General features: G+C 57.2%; 1 protein-coding gene across 1 annotated transcript; it reads left to right on the forward strand.

Annotated features, from left to right (window-relative positions):
• The first annotated feature begins 7,410 nt into the window (after positions 1 to 7,410).
• NRARP (NOTCH regulated ankyrin repeat protein) lies at positions 7,411 to 10,619 on the forward strand. The gene has a single exon (XM_035564712.2). It carries the CDS (start codon positions 7,445 to 7,447, stop codon positions 7,787 to 7,789), a length of 345 nt encoding a protein of 114 aa, XP_035420605.1. The 5' UTR covers positions 7,411 to 7,444; the 3' UTR covers positions 7,790 to 10,619.
• Positions 10,620 to 16,026: the final 5,407 nt, after the last annotated feature.

A 16,026-nucleotide genomic window follows, 5' to 3' on the forward strand; every position in this document is an offset into this window, starting at 1 on the left:
TGCTTGAAGAGGAGGATGTGGAGATGCCATCTGTGCAGCGAGGTTATCTCCAGGCATAGACACAGTCAACATCAAACTCCAAGTCAGACCAGCCTTGAGCAGCATCCAGGAAGTAATAAATTGTCCAGTTTTCAATGGTGGATACACATCAAAGAGAATTAAACCAGCTTTTTAATCAGCCTGCAATATTGTTTCCCTATCTGGTTTCTTTTAAAATAAAAAAAAAATCCCATTGTCTGTGCCATACTAATGTTTAACATTTATTAGGGCAGTAATGAGTCCTTCATGTTTTTATGGGGCTGTTTGATCATGTGTTTGAAGGGCAGCTCGGGCAGCTCCTGCAGGGATACAGGCTCTGGGTGGCCTGGACGTGCCAAGAGCTGCCCGATCCCCGGGACGCTGCACGTACACCCCAGTTCTGCCTCTGCACTGCACGTTGTGATCATGGAGAATGCTGTCATAAAGTGGTGCTGAGGAAGAATGGTTTTTTTTTGTGCTGTCAAAGAAGGGCCTAGGCTGGATGAGAACACTGGAAAAAATGTGGTTTCCTTGGTGGCATTTAGCAGAATCTCAGGACGTGTTCACCTGTTTCAGCATCTCCTGCTGAAATGCCCGAGTCCTTCTGCACCTGCTGGGAGTGGGAGTGCCGGCACTCCCCCCTCCCCCGGGGCCAGGAGCATTTTGGGGTGCAGGAGGAGCCACCGGATGGCCCATGGGTGCTGCCAGCCCTGACCCTGGGCTTTGCTGTTCAGTTCTGGGGTGGCTCCAGCTGCCACGACCTCACGGAGCCCTGAGAACTCACACGCTGCATCGGATATCAGCCCAGTTCCTCTCCTCGCCTTGTGTATTTCTCGCATATCCTTCGGAGTTTGATGGGGACAAGGTGTTTGGCACTCAGGCCAGTTTTAGTTTACAAGTGAATATATCAACATTGTTCCTCATCAGGCAGGAATGTGCTTCCCTCCCTTCTCCCCCACCTTATCCCCATCCCCTTCCGAGCAAACTTCCTTCCTTGTGTAATCTGGATCGGAAACCTTGCCGCATGTTTGACCAGCTCAGAGGAATCAGCTCCGCTTTCCCTGGTGTGATTTCGTGGCTCCAGCCAGGGCCAGTCCATCCCAGCACACGGCAGGATGAGGGCTGGGGCTGAGACACTCATCCTCAGGGCTGAGGCTCCCTCCAAGCGGGCGCTGCGGAGCCGGATGCTCTGACCGAGCTCCCAGTTGCTCGGGTGCCATTTTCAAACAAACCAGCACATTTCTGGGCATGGACCCAGCCCTGGCAAGCCTGAGGTTGGCTGCAAGCTCAGGGCATTTTGCTACCCTGTGCTGCTGAAATGCTGCTCCCACGGGCCAGGGTCAGCTCTGGCTGGGGGGCAGCAGAGGGGAGAAGTGTCGGTGCCACGTGAGAGGGATATTTGCATCAGGAAGATGTCTGCTCCCTGGGAAATAGCCTGGGACTAGTCCTTTCTCATCAGCCTGCCAATATGTGGGCATGACTTTCAGGCAGATGAACTTCCAGCCTCTAGCCAGGTGTGTCTCACTCTGTGTCCTGCAGAGAGTTACGGCTGTGTCACCCCTGAGCCTGCCCTGACCCTAGAAATGTCCCCACAGAGCAGTCACTGGGTGCCCAGGCCAGGCTCAGCAGGCTGTACCACATCACCTGGCGGAATGGAGCAGTGGGAGCTGTGTGCTGATGGCCCCCGATCCTTGCATCCACTGCAAAGGAGCAGGCACGCAGAGTGACGGCTGTCTCTGGAGACGCGGGCTTAAGCGCAGTTTGGTCCGAGCGTGCACAGCTGCAGCAGGGACATCAGCCAAGGCGATGCCATGGGGTGGCCCGCGGGGCCAGCAGCTGGAGAGCCCTGTGTGCAGCCAAGGGCAGGAGCAGCAGCAGCTCTCCACCTCCGAGTGTGTCAAATTTGGTGGCTGTTTGCCTGAACAGCATTTTCCTGCTGTCAGATATGTGGAGGCTGTAGGCTTTAGGCAGGGTTTGGACATCATAAGTGCTGCAGCATTCCCAGCAGGATAAGACCCAGCACTGAGGAAGGCTGATAAGACAGGGATTGAAACCACCGCGTGGGCTGAAGGCCAAGCCAGAGTGGAACAGCCGAGTCTGCATAGCCCTGGACAAGTCACTGCAGACCCTGAGGGGCATCGGGGTCCTGCTGCATAGGGCCACCTTGCAGAGCTGCTCCCTGGGTGCATTCCCCCAAAGACAATGAGCACACATGGGACTGTGACCATGCTCGAGATGTGCTCGGATTTTAGACCCTTTTATCACGGGCTGGGTGGGAGGGACCATGTGGAGCATCCCAGCTGTCACCCACGGGAAGTGGCAGGTCCCCAGCACACATCCCTGCAGTGCCCCCCATGGTGTGGGTGTCCCGGGGGGACCCGGGATGCCTGGATCCTTCCCTTGTCCCCAGGCTTCCCAGTCACCGAACTGTAGCAGCTGCAGGGGACCTGCACACTTGTCCTTGCCACACAAGCCAAAATTTCCTTTGCAAACCTCAGCTTCTTCAAGATCTCCCTGCCTGCAGGGCTGGCAGAGGACTTGGCCCAGCCTGGGGCACTTTTTGGGTGTTGTTGAAGGCTCACAGTGTGTGATGTGCCCGTGTTACCCAGCTGGGAAAAGTGCGAGGCTGCTCCCAAAGCCATCGCCCCACATGCTCCTGCTGCGAGCAGAGGAGGCTTCGCAGCACTTCCCTGGGCAGTCCCTTCCCTGCAGCTCCCTCCCAGGTTTGGGAAGCAGCTTCCCGGGGCAGGGCTCTCCTCCTCCCACCCGGGCTTCCGAAGATGCAGCTACGGGAGGGAGAATGTTCCCAAAACCATGCTGCAAACAAGCAGCCTCAGCGCCCGGCACAGAGCTCCCTTCCCTCCCTGTGTCCCCTCAGCCAGGCAGGGAGCGCTGGCAGAGCCCTGCATGGCACCGCTGTGGCTCTGGTGACCCACGATGGGGACACAGCACCAGCCTGGCCAGCCCTGGGCTGCGGTGGTTCCTGCACTGCCTTTGAGCTTCCTCCCAGCTCGCAGCAAGCCGAGAGTGTGCGCAGGCTGATTTCTCTCTCGCGCGCGCCTTTTGCTGGGTCTCTGTGCTGGGAAGAAAAGCTCTGGTCTTTCCCACGCTCTCCGACACATTTTAATGAATTAAGTGGGGGCACGCCCCCTCGCCGCCTGCCCCGGATCCATCCCCCTGGCTCTCCAACTCCCTTCAAGGAGGCCTCCGGGGGTGGCTGGACTCTCGCTGCCTGTCCGCCTCGCCCGAAGGATGGGCACTGCCTGCTCGGCGTTTTTGGAGAGGGCTCCAACGCGCCCAGCCCATGGTGCTGAGCCTGGCGTGGCGGCTCTGAGCTGCAGTGCCACCGGGAAAGCAAATGGAGGGGAGGCAGCAGTCCCTGCCCATCTCGCCCCAGACTCTCCTAAGCAGGGGGAAATTCAGTCGTCACGTCTCACGCCTCTGCATTTCTCTGCGTGACCGTTCGCTAAATGCGTTACAGCACCGGGCTCCTTCTCCCCTCCTCCCCCAACCAGCGGCAGCGCCGGCGCTCTCTGCGGCTTCCCCTGTTCTCAGAAGGGAGCAGATAAATCACAGGGTGGGACTACTGGTTTTGCAAGGCACTGCTGAGTGCTGGGCGAAGAGGAATGCCTCTCGGGGCCTTCCAGCACACTCGCCGTGGCCCGTCTGGCCACCTGAAACCCAAAGCGGTGTCAGAAGGCTGGCCCGGCTCGCTGAGGGCCGCAGCAATGCACCCGGCTCGTCTCCGGTTACAAAACCGAAACACAAATTGGAGCTGAAATGCACGCTTTCAAAATTGCGTTTTTCTTTTTTTTTTTTTTTTTCTCTTTCCCTGGCCCCGTTCCCAGGCAGAGTCCTGCCCCCACCTGCCAGAGAGGGATATTTGCATGGCTGGGTCCCTGCCCGGGTTGTTATTTTTCTCACCAGTGTCACTGGCAAATGCAGAGCTGCCTGCGAGGACGTAGCTCTGGCCGAGCCCCAGACCGGGAGGTGTGAGCAATTCTCAGTCTCCCACGGCTCACTAAAGTGCCAGAGCACTGACACCTTGCAGGATTCGGCCCATAGCAGATGCTAAGCCAGTTTGCACCAAATCAGCTGCCCTGGGATATTTAGGAGCGGAAAGGACAGGGCGAGCTGGCGCCAGCAGAGACCCCACACCAGGCTTCCTCTGCTCAGAGTGGCGAGGAGGGAGCCCCGTGGTGCTGGGGCTGGGGGACCACGGCCCTCGCGGTGGGGACAGATGGACACGGGCTGCAGGCACCCCAGGGGATGGTGACCCTTGTTTAGTGACCCTGGTCCGGAACTGTGAGCCAGGTGTCCTGGGTGTCACAATCCTGCCATTGCAGCCACGGCACCGTTTGGCTCAGGCAGAAGCAGCCGCACGAGCAGATGCTTTCCCTTTGCTGGGCTCCTGACTGGGGCAGCTTCCACGGCCGTGCAGCTCCAGCCCTCCCCGGGGCTCATGCTGTGACCGCTCGCTTTGCCAGGCTCTGACGGGACCTCAGTGCGGCTCGGCGTGCGGGGCAGCCACAATTCCCCGTGAGCCGTGGTGGTTCCCGGCACGTCCCTCCACTCACCCCGGATAGAGGAGGCCAAGGATTGCCACTCGTGTCCCCCGCTGCCACCACAGCCGGGGCGATGTGGGGCAGGGCCACTCCCTCCATCCTCGCGGGGGGGGGGGGGAGTGGGGAGTCTCCTCGCTGCTGTCACGGGACAGACCTGGCTTCTGCACCCACATGCAGACTCAAAAGCCCTGAAGCCACCACCATGTCCTGTGCCGGGGGACAGTGGTGCCCACCAGGGCCGTGCATGCAGCAGCGAGGTGTGCCTGCCGGTGCTGCGGGGGCTCCACATCCCAGTGGTACGGGAGATGTCCTGAGAAAGGCTGCAGGGACACAGGACACCAAAATGGGAGGGGGGGGGGCTGCAGCCCAACTGCAGCAGCAGCTACTGTGCTGTCCCAGCACCACCACCCCTACTGTGATCACGTCAGAACCCTCGCTTTTGTGTTGCACTTGCATACGGCTCTTTTATATAGGGCGATGCACCTCGATGCGCTCGTGTTCAAAAGATGTGACTGGGAGAGCTCTGGCTTGGGGAAATTAAATGGGGTGGGGTGGAGATAGGACTGAGGATGGGATGGTGATAGATATGAGACAGGGATTAGGATGGGCATGGAAATGGGGATTAAGATGCGAATGGGATGGGATAGGAACGGGATGGAAATGGGAGTGGGAGAAGGATTGGGTTGGGCATGATGTGGGGGTGATGCAGGGATTGGGAGGGGGATGGTATGGGAATGGGGATGGGATGAAGAAGGGAATGAGGATGAGGTTGAGATGGAGATGGGATAGGGATGGGGATGGGATGGTGACAGAGATGGGGGTGGGCACAGGCACAGAATAAGGTTTGAAATGGGGACAGGGTTGGGAAGAACTGGCTGCAAAGAATGGACCCAGAGGAGTGGTCCCTTATGGAAGCTGTCGGTCCCTTACATCGGAGTCAGGCAGGGCCGTGCTCACTTCAGTGCTGGCCTTGACTTCTGCTGCCAAGGCAAGAGCTGCTTTCACTGCCTGGGCGAGCCAGTGGCACCGCTGCTGCCTCGCAGCCCCCATCAGGCTGGGTCACCTGCCTCCGACAGACGAGCCTGACCCAGTGAGGGAACGAGCAGAGCACCAGCCCCAGTCCGCCCAGCCCCAGGGAAAAGCCACGGGGAAACACTGTGGGGCAGCTCGTGCCCCGAGCTCACGGTGCAATCCATCCAAGAGCTCTCACTTGATCTGGGCAGAATTTGGCAGCTGGCTGATTTGTTCCTTTCCACCCCCAAAGCGACATGCCAGCAAGGCGAGGTGAGAGCCGGCGTGCTGGCGTCCGCTGGCCAGCTGCGGGGGCCCTTGGCACGATGCGGGGCTGCCATCGCCGCATTTTATGGCACGCTCCTTCCTCTCCTCACGCCCTTCCCGCCCTGCTCGAGCCGATCAAATGCCCCGCGGAGGCGGATGTGCTGTCCCGGGGGGCGCGGGGTCCCGGGGAAGGGTCTCTGCTTTGCACCAGCCTTCGCCATTTGTTCTCCCCCGGGGCCAAATGGGTGCTGGGGGGGCTCCGTCCTTCCCAGCGCCGCGGTGCACGCAGGCGTTTCCCACCCTCGCTCCCCAGCAGTGCACGAGGCCGGGGGCAGCAGCCGGGAGACCTCGAGTGCCCCAGCACCGGCCTCGCCAGCGCGTTTTAGCTCCGCGTGCTGATTTCGCACCCACGCTCCTGCCTACCCGCAGCGGCCGTATCGCACAGCGCTCCCGCCCCGGGAGGCCCCACGCGCGCCGTGCAGCGGGTCCCGGCCCGGGCACGGCCCCCGGGGACCGAGCGAGTGGCACCGATCCCCCCGGGGCCGGAGGGCCCCAGCTGAGCCGCCCGGCTCCCCGCAGCCCGGGGCTCCGCACCGGTCCCGCTCCCGGCCCCCCGAACCCTCGGGCAGCTTCCGCAGCCTCGGCACGGAGCCCGCAGGGGGCCGAGCGCAGCCGCCTGGCCCGCACCTCGGCCGCTGGTGCCCCCTGCCTGCGGCCAGCACCGCCGCGCCGAGCCGAGCCGAGCCGAGCCGAGCCGAGGCAAAGCGAGGCGGGCCGGGGTATGGCGAGCCTGGCCGAGCCGAGCGGCGCCGTGCGGGACCGAGCCGTGCTAGGGTATGCTGAGCCGGGCCGTGCCGAGCCGAGCCGGGCTGTGCTGTGCTGTGCTCTGCCGGGCCGGGCCGGACCGAGCCGTGCTAGGGTATGCTGAACCGGGCCATGCCGAGCCGAGCCGGGCTGTGCTGTGCCGGGCCGAGCCGAGCCGGGCCGAGCCGAGCCGAGCCGAGCCGAGCCGAGCCCAACAAAGCGGAATAAGCGAGGGGAAGCTCAGTGCCGTCGTGCCGGGCTACCCCGGGCCGAGCCGAGCCGGCTGAAGCCCGGAGGCACGAGGCCGGGCCGGGCCGGGCCGGGCCGTGCCCGCCGTGGCACGGGGGGGGGTCGGGTCGGGTCGGGTCCGGGCCGTTCCGGGCCGGGGGAGCCCCGGGCCAGCCCCTCCCCCCCCGCAGCTCGGGAGTGGGGGAGGGGCGCGCCCCGCCCCCCGAGCGGCCGCTCCAATGGGCGAGCGGGCGGAGCGCCCCGCCCCCCGCCCGCCCGGCCGTGCCATTGTTATGCAAATAAAAGGGGGGGTAAAAGGCGCGGCGCGGGGCCGGCTCTGCTCCAGAGAGGCCCAGGCGCGGCGGGGGCGGCGGCGGCGGCGCAGCGCGGAGCGGAGCGGAGCAGCGCGGAGCGGCGGCGCGGACCCGCCGCAGCCCGGCCCCGCATGCCCGGCCGCGCGGGGTAGCGGCGGCGCGGCCCGGCCCGGCCCAGGCGGCGGCGGCGGCGGCGCCGTCCATGCGGGGCGTGAGGCGAGCGGGGCCGGCGGCAGCATGAGCCAGAGCGAGGTGTCGCCGTGCGCGGCGCCGCCGAGCCAGCGGGTCTTCCAGGAGGCGGTGCGGCGCGGCAACACCAAGGAGCTGCAGTCGCTGCTGCAGAACATGACGAACTGCGAGTTCAACGTGAACTCCTTCGGGCCCGAGGGGCAGACGGCGCTGCACCAGTCCGTCATCGACGGCAACCTGGAGCTCGTCAAGCTGCTCGTCAAGTTCGGCGCCGACATCCGCCTGGCCAACCGCGACGGCTGGAGCGCGCTGCACATCGCCGCCTTCGGGGGCCACCAGGACATCGTCCTCTACCTGATCACCAAGGCCAAATACTCCGCCGGCGCCCGGTGATGCCGCGGGGCCGCCCCGCCGCCTTCCTGACATGTCAAAGCTGCTCGGACTCCGTGGTTTTTGTGGTTTGGTTGTTGTTGTTGTTTTTTTTGGTTTGTTTGTTTGATTTTTTTGTTTTTGTTTTTTTTTTTCGGCAAAGAAATTTGGGGCCCCGCAAAGATTTACTGAAAGCAAACAAACAAACACACCGCCATTTACCTGCTTCTAATTTTGTTTTTCTTCCAAGGGTTGTTTTCCTACTGTAATTTTTTTTTTCCATCTACCTCGGCTGCACTCACAGTATTCACGGTTTCAGTTTGACATCTGGTCAGATGCTTTAAAACGGTTGTTCCCCCCCCCGCCCCTCCCTCCCCGGTAATATTTAATCCTTTCTCCCCTCTCCTCTAACCCCCGTGGTGGCCTGTCCCTCGATTTTAAAGTGTTCTGGCTCAGAACCGAATTCATTTCAACGCCTCCCTAGGTGCACCCGCGTCGCCGGGCGGTGCTTTCCCCCCGAGCCAGCTCCGACCACGCCGGGACTCGGCGCCAGCGCCCGGGCAGGTGGCTCCCGGCGGCCGCCGGCCCGTCCCCGCCCCGGAGGGGGCCGCGCATCTTCCCCCGGCGGGCTTCGCCCAGTGTCTTCTACCGCTCGGTTTCATTTTTTTGTCTTTTTTTTTTTTTTTTGAGGCAACTCCGTTGGAATATGACAGACATGGTTTTCTCGCCCTGCCTGATTGCTTTTCGTGCGTGTGCTGTTTTTTTTAATTGTGTTTTTTGTGTTGTTTTTTTTTTGTGGGTGTCCGAAGAAAGTCTGCATCCTCAGCCGATTCTTGAATCCATTTAGCACACGTGAGATCACAGGAAAAGACGTTGAATCCTTCCTTCTGGTTTTGTGTGTAAAGGGAGGATTAGTAAACCCTGAACTCTTCTTTTTATAAAAAAAAAAAGTGAAATAAACTCTAGAGGCAGAGGATTTGCTTTTGCACAGAAAAGGGGCGCGAGCGCTCTCTGCTGCCTAGAGAGATGCCTGAAAACTACTGAGAAATAGTTTGGGAACTTTTTTCTTTTGGTGAAACTTGGATAACACTTCTCAATGCAGAATGATTCACTTGATGTATGTAGAGTCACCTGCCTTTTATACTATATATATGTCTAAGTATATATATATTTATAAAAGAAAGGGAGGAAGAAGAGAAAGCCACCCTAAGTCGCATTTTGAAGTGACTGCACGTATAATCGCAATGCTGCTTTTTATTGCTATGGCACAAGAACATCCATTTGGAAAATGCGGAAAATTTCAGAAGTCTCCTCTCTCCCCCTGGTCTTTCATCCCTCTTCTGTTCGTCTGCACTAAAACCAACCATATCACTGCCATCTCCCTGCTCTTTCCTCTCTTACTCCCTTTATCCAAACCATTACAATTAAAAAAAAAAAAAGTTACCTGCTGTTTTTTTGGGTTGTGTCTTAACTATTTATCATGTATGTATATATTTGTGGGTGAAGTTTGTGAGCCTGGTTTTTGTTTGAAGCTGGTGGTGAGTGTTTCAAAATATGGTTTGGGAAATATGCTTTTTTCCTAGTCTCAAAACTAAAACCTTGAGTCTGCCATTATTATTTCCCATTGCACTGAATATTCTGCTTTGTCTCTGATGGTTTCACCTGCAGTTTGTTTTGTTTCTTCCAATTCAACAATTTGAGTTAAGTAAAAAGCTCCAGATTCAAAGAAGAAAAAGGAAAAAAGCCCTGTCACGAGTGTCTACTGTTAATGCTGTAACTTGCAAGGAACTGCTTAGCTGAAGTCTTTTCTGTGAGCCTTGAAGGTGGTGTCCAGCACTTCCACTGGTGCTTCTGTGTAATAGTTACAGGGTGGGAACAATATCTTTTCTAGCGAGGTTTTATTGTTGTTACCAGATGGTTGCACATTTTTTGACTAAATGGATTTGCCACAATGAAATGTCATAACATTTATGACATAATATTAAAAAAGTGTATTTTAAAGCCAAGTTCTAGATGGATTTTTAAAAAGAAATCTTGGTTATAAACCCAGTCTAAAGGGAGCTCTGTCCAGTGTTGTAAAGACAACATGATGTAAACCATATTTATATTTTTATAAAATACCTATTAAGACTGTGAATCTCCTGTGTGAATTGCTGAGTGAGTTTAAGAAAAGTATTGTTCCTTTCCAGCTTCCTGGAGCTTTAGACACGCTGAGATTTTGGAAATTGTATGTCGGGGAAGGGGGTTTGCTCTGAAATTGTGAGTTGATGTATTTTTACATCCCTTTGTATTTTACTGAAAAGCTGCTGCCCTTCCTAGTCCCTAGAGTTTCAATTTTCTATGCAACCCCCACACCCCGTCTCTCTTTATCTTGAGAAGTAAAAGGGATGCAGATTGATTCAAATTGAAATGAGGGTCCCCCCGCCCCCCTTGTTGGCTCATAGTGCTGCTGACCCTTCACGCCAAAACGGGGAGTACAAGAAAAGAGGCAGGTGGGGGAGGCTCTTTCGTGCATGACTGGTCACCTTATGGCAGTCATCTTTTTAATTATTATTATTATTTTTGTAAGAAGAATATATTGATAATGTCAGTGAAATAAGCAGACATTGAAGCTGATGCACAGATTGCTCCAGAAAGGAGTTTTTCTGTAGATTTTTCTTTAGATGCGAATACCTTTTTTAATTATGTTAATTAATGTTAAGAATTTTTAGGCTTATATTGAAGCTGTATGTGGGTCACTATATGATCATTTCTAACTGGATAAAGTCTGTACAGTACAGCATATTCCTGAGTGTATGATATAGACGTGTAGCCCCAGAGTGCGAAATTTATAAATAAATTTTTCATTGATCTTTTTATAAAAAATGTCTTTTTTGTTTGTTCTTTCCCATGCATGGGGCTGCGTGGCAGGTGTGTTGGGGGTGGTGGGTCCCTGGCTCTCCCTTTAAGCTGCTGTGTTCTCCTTGGGGCCCCCAGGGTGGCTGTGACCTGCGCTGGCAGCGCTGCACCTGGGGTTTGATGCATCCCCAAAGAACGCTCGCAGGGCTGGTGGGCTGGGGACCGTGCATCCGGGGCTCTGATGGTTTCCCCATCCCAGCCTCAGTAGTGGCTGAGGGTGCTGGCTCAGGGTGCAGCCTGGTGCCAGGCCAACTGCTTGGGGTTTGGGCCTCAAAAGCAGCCCCTGCCCCGGGGAGTGAGGCAGGAGCCCCCATGCCTCAGCTTGCGCTGGCTCCCCTGGACCAGTGGTTTTGGGGTCTGCAGCCTCAGCCTGGCAGGCTGAGTACCCGCAAACCCTCCTGGGCTTCTTTACTGCCCTTGGTGAGGTGGGTGAGGTGGCCTGGTCCCCTCCCAGCCTGTGCTGGGCCTCTGGGCTGTGATGATGGGGCCATTGCCATCGGACCAATGTTGACTCCAGCAGCCCCCCATGGGGTGAGGGGCAGCATCACGAAAGGTGTCCCCAGTCTTCTCCCATAGATCAGGGCAGACTGAGCCCTGCACCTTCGGAGGCACCCAGGGCAGGGTTCAGCTGCACAGGCAAGTGGGAAAAACAGCAGCAGCCCCATGCCTGTGTCACTGGGGGCAGGGTGCAGCAAGCCTCCAACACCAGGGTAATTTAGGGACCAAGCTCTTTCCATACAGATAATTGTACCAGCTCTGGCAGTGATCAGATCCTCTGGAAACATGTGCCATGCCCAGCCTGATGCTGGGTGCAGGCTCTTGGGGACTCCAAAAGCGATGTCCTGCAAATGGCAGCCTTCCTGAACCCGTTTGGTGCCACTTGGGTGCTGCGTGACATGGGCAAGGGACAGGGACCCACCCAGGTAAGGCACCACGCTGAAGCCCTCCTGGTGCTGGAGCACTGCTGGCAGGATTGAAAATGCTCTGAGCAACCCTAACAGGCAAACCCTAACGTGCGTATCTCTCTCTGCTCCCAGGTAGTTTCTGGAGGCACAGAGCCCGCTGGGCAGGGTGAGCTGTAAGGTACTATGTAGCAGCTTAGATGTGAGTGTTCTTCTCTGCTCGTACCTGATTGACAGCGCAAAACCTAAAGCGGGGTCACAGCTGTGACTGTGGGCACTGCTTCGCTCTGCACAAGTCGGGTGCTGGGGCAGCCCCTGCAGTGAGACACGCATATGCCCATCCCCCTGCCTGCTTTGCCCTCCCCAGCGGTGCCTCTGTTTGAGACAGTACTGCTGAAAAAAAAAAAAAAACGCATCCAGGTGCTATTTTATTGGTGTGGAAAGAAACCCAGGGCTTTTCATCATGCACCTTGTCCCGCATCTTTTGGCCAGCCAGGCTGTGCAAACCATGAGCAAAAGGACTGTTTCCCAAGGAAATGCAGCATCTCTGTGCAAATCTTATCTCTTCCCATGGAGCGGGCTGGGGCCTCCAGGAGCCCCTTTGCAGGAGATTTCGGCCGGTCAGTGAATACAAATCACACGCCCCTGGCTGCCAGCCCAGCACCCGCGAAGCCACACTGTGCCCTGGGCTCGCATGTGCACAGCTGCCCAGGTGGCCCCGAGCAGAGGGGAAGCGCTGAGGCCAAGGGCGCAGCGGAGCTGTGCATGGGGACAGGGACAGTGTGGGGCTGGCGCTGCTCAACACTGGGCTGAGCCCCTGGCCCCGCTGCAGCGCCCGGAGCTGCCCCGCTTTGCAGCACTCGTCTATAAAGAAACCCAGTCCAAGAAATCTAGGAACTCCAAAGGCTTTCTTTTTTTTTTTCCTTTTCTATTTTTGTTCCAATAAAACAAAAATATTGGAACGTTTCGTGTCGTAAGCACATTCTTCTGGCATTTTTGTGTGTCCCTGGCTGCATGTTATTGTCCGCTGGCCACATTACGTAGGTTCTGTTGTTCCAAGAGAAACCAAAGAAAGAATTTGAACTTTCAAGTGCTTCCTGCCATTGTCTTTTGCTTTTGTTTGTGCTACTGACTCCAAAACAGATGGATCTGTCTCCCCTCCGTCCACAGGGGTGATGGGAAGTCAACACAGCCCAGAGAAGTTTGACAGCTTTGTCTTCTGTTATATTCCCCTTCATTCGTCAAGCCCAGACATCAGAGCTGAATCGAACAACGCATATGGATGGGGGGGAGGAGGTGGGATTTTATTTGAATTTCAGGGAGCTTAACACAGTAAGTAATGAATGAGAAAGAAAGACAGCGAGTGAGCGAGCGAGAGGGGACGGGCTGTAATCAAAATTCAGTACATTTTAAATAGATGCTTTGTTGGCATTTGTATGACTATGATAATGCCACAGCCTGGAGATCCGAATAGGAGTTACCTTTTTAAAAATCACAATTGACTACTGTTCAGTGCCGGGGAGGAGACGGCGGCTCAGTCTGGCTGGACAGGCTCTTCGCCCTTCCAGCTGAAACATTTTGCTACTTCTCGATGCCTTCTTCACTGGATCCCCACGAGTGGGGTGAAACCCCTTGGCATGAGCATAAGTGGGTGGTAGGGCGGTCACGGCACACTGCTGTCAGCAGCACCGGAGGTCCAGAGCACACCATACGGGACCCTATGTTCCACAGGATGCTTTTGTTTCAACCCATTTTACTGTGACCCAAAGCCTCTGTGGTGCTGGGTACTGGGACTGAGCCACGGTTGGCTGCAAAGGTCCAGGTCCCTCCTCGGCTGTGGCTAAAGCTGGCCATGCCATTCCTGCGGTGAGATTGCTGCAAGCCTCTGTGCCCTAAAATCACGGGCACTCTGAAGACCTCCATGCTTGGGGGCTGTGTTGTCCCAGGGGTGCTCCCAGGGCTGTGACAAGGTCTGGCAGGGCAGCGCATGAACTGCGGGTGGCCCCCACTTCTCCTTGATGGCAGCCAGCATCCCAGGGGATGACACTGCATCACCATGTCGTGTGGGCAGGAGGAACATCTCTTCTCAGCAACTCTCCAGCTGCTCACTAAGGAGAGGTGACCTCTGGGTCTCGCAAAGAAGCAGAGATTTGGGTGTAATGTAGTTTTATATTGCACTTACAGGTTGCTTCATGTTTTCAGGTTTCTCTTGCTGACTAATGAAATGCCCAAGCAGGGCAGCATCCTGGTTTGGCTTGCTCTGGGGAGGGCAGTGGATGGGGATTGGGTCTGGAGGTGTGGAACGCTGCCCAGATGGAGGGATTACAGGGGGGATGGCTGGAGACGGAGGGACAAAGGATGGAGGGATGACTGTATAGGGATAAAAGGATTGATGAGAATGAATGGAGAGATGGAGGATGAGGGATGGAAACAGGGACAGGAGAATGGCTGAGGATGGAGATAGGGATGGCTGGAGGAATGGACAGAGGAAAAGCTGGACAGCTGGGTGAGTGGCAGGATGGGGGACAACTTGCTTGGACTGTTGCTGGGACAACTGCTTGCGCTGGAAACTCTTCATTTGACCTGAATCCAACACACTTGATGCCATTCTCTGGCTGCTGCTTTTTAGGAAGAGGTTCCCCAGAAGGGGCCTCCCCTTTCTGCACCACGGGCACTCCCCTCCTGACCTAGGCAGCAGCTCTGGCAGCCCAGGGGTGCACAGAGAGGCACAGACACCCGGACATTGGCTGTTCACTGCAGCTCCTCCAGCACGGCTGTGCCAGCCCACGGCACCGCAGCCAACACTGGCACCTGGTCTCTAAGTCCATCTTCGCCCCTGGTCCAGCCCAACACCAGCCAGCCCCATGCTGCACCCAGGCAGGCTGGATGTGCACCCCATTGGCACCAGCCCTGCCCAGGTGTGGAGGATACTGGGGACCTGGCAGCCTTGGGTGTCGATGTGGGGGTGCCGCCAGGACTGCATGGAGCAGAGCTGGGTGAACAAGCCAGGCAGGTATGTACAACCCTGCTTGGGGATGTTGGCAAATGGCTGTCAGCTCTGCAAAGCATCTGTGGGACACTGGACAGTCCAAGGCTGAGCCTTTGCATGGGGCCTGAAAGAATTCTACAATTCTTGCTTTAAATGAGTGGCACAACTGAGAAGAGCCACTGCCTGGAAATGGCACCTTTCACCCCAGGAGTGCACTGCAGCCTCATTTCTTGTTTTTTCCAGATGGAAAAACACTTCTCACTGATTCACAGTCAAAAGCAACGTTATACATGATGCAGTTGCACAGATGGGCTCTGAATGTGCCTAGACCTGTCCCAGCTTTTCTGCACAGGACCAGATTCCTGCCTGCACAGCCCTGTTTGCTGGGGAGCTCTTGATGGGACATCTTATTATACCAGGCTCTCCCCAGAGCAAGGCCACACGCTGCAGGGAGTGGTGTGGTGCTCCTGCACATCTGATTTCTTTCACTGATGCCTAAAGTACTTGGTCTGAGTGGCCAGAAGGCTCTGCCAGGGACAGGTTTGCAGCATGCTGTGGGGGCTTCCCCTGCTGCCCCATCCCATGCTCCATGGAGAGCAGCGGGGTCTTGCAGCAGCCCCAGACCTTTGGGGGATGCCAGTTGCTGCAGCACGTACTGGGAATCCCCCCAGGCTTGAGACCACCACTGGGGACCCCACAGACCCAACTACCCAGCACAGACAGGGGCTGGGGGTCCCTAATGCCCGCAGGAAGGGGGCTCCAGGCTGGAGGGGGCTCAGGGAGCTGGAGCAGCACACACTGCCTCGCACCACAGCCCCGGAGCAGCTCCTCAGGGCCCAGCACAGGACCCGGCCACACAGCTCTCCCTAGCAGGTCCATTTCACCCTGCTCACATTTTCAGCTACGGTGACAACGCTGAGCCTCCCCCCGTCCCCTTTTCCACTTACGGCTCCCCCCCCCCAACCCCCCCCCCCCCATTCAAAGCCCCTGTCCTTTTAAGCTATTTTTTTCCCTCCTATTCATTTCCCGGACGCCTCTATCCTTTTCTCTTGACTAGCCCCTCTCAGGGAGCAGCTGCTATGCTAATAAGCATGAGGCAGAAAAGGGAGAGAGCCTTTGCAGTGGCTGGGGAGGAGAGAAAGACCCCGAGCCCTCCAAATGCTAAATAAATCCCGGGCTGGAGCAGCATCCCCGAACAAAGAGGCCTGGCCTCCCCCCCCCTCCCCTTCCCCTCTTCCCAATTCCACCACCTTTTCACATTCAAATCCATTAAACAGCGAGCAGAAAGACCCCGAGTATTCATAGCATTGCATTAAAGAGAAAGCCCCGTGGTCCCTCTCCAGGCCGGCCGGCGGAGGGAAGGCCTCGCACCCACCGCGCTGCGCAGGCCCCACGGCTGCGGCCAGCTGGGGAGCTGCCACCCGAGGCGGAGGAGAGACAAAAGGGCCCCGGGCACTGGGCAGGGAGGGGCT

The sequence above is a fragment of the Cygnus atratus genome, chromosome 19 (genome assembly GCF_013377495.2).
Source record: "Cygnus atratus isolate AKBS03 ecotype Queensland, Australia chromosome 19, CAtr_DNAZoo_HiC_assembly, whole genome shotgun sequence".
Lineage (NCBI taxonomy): Eukaryota > Metazoa > Chordata > Aves > Anseriformes > Anatidae > Cygnus > Cygnus atratus.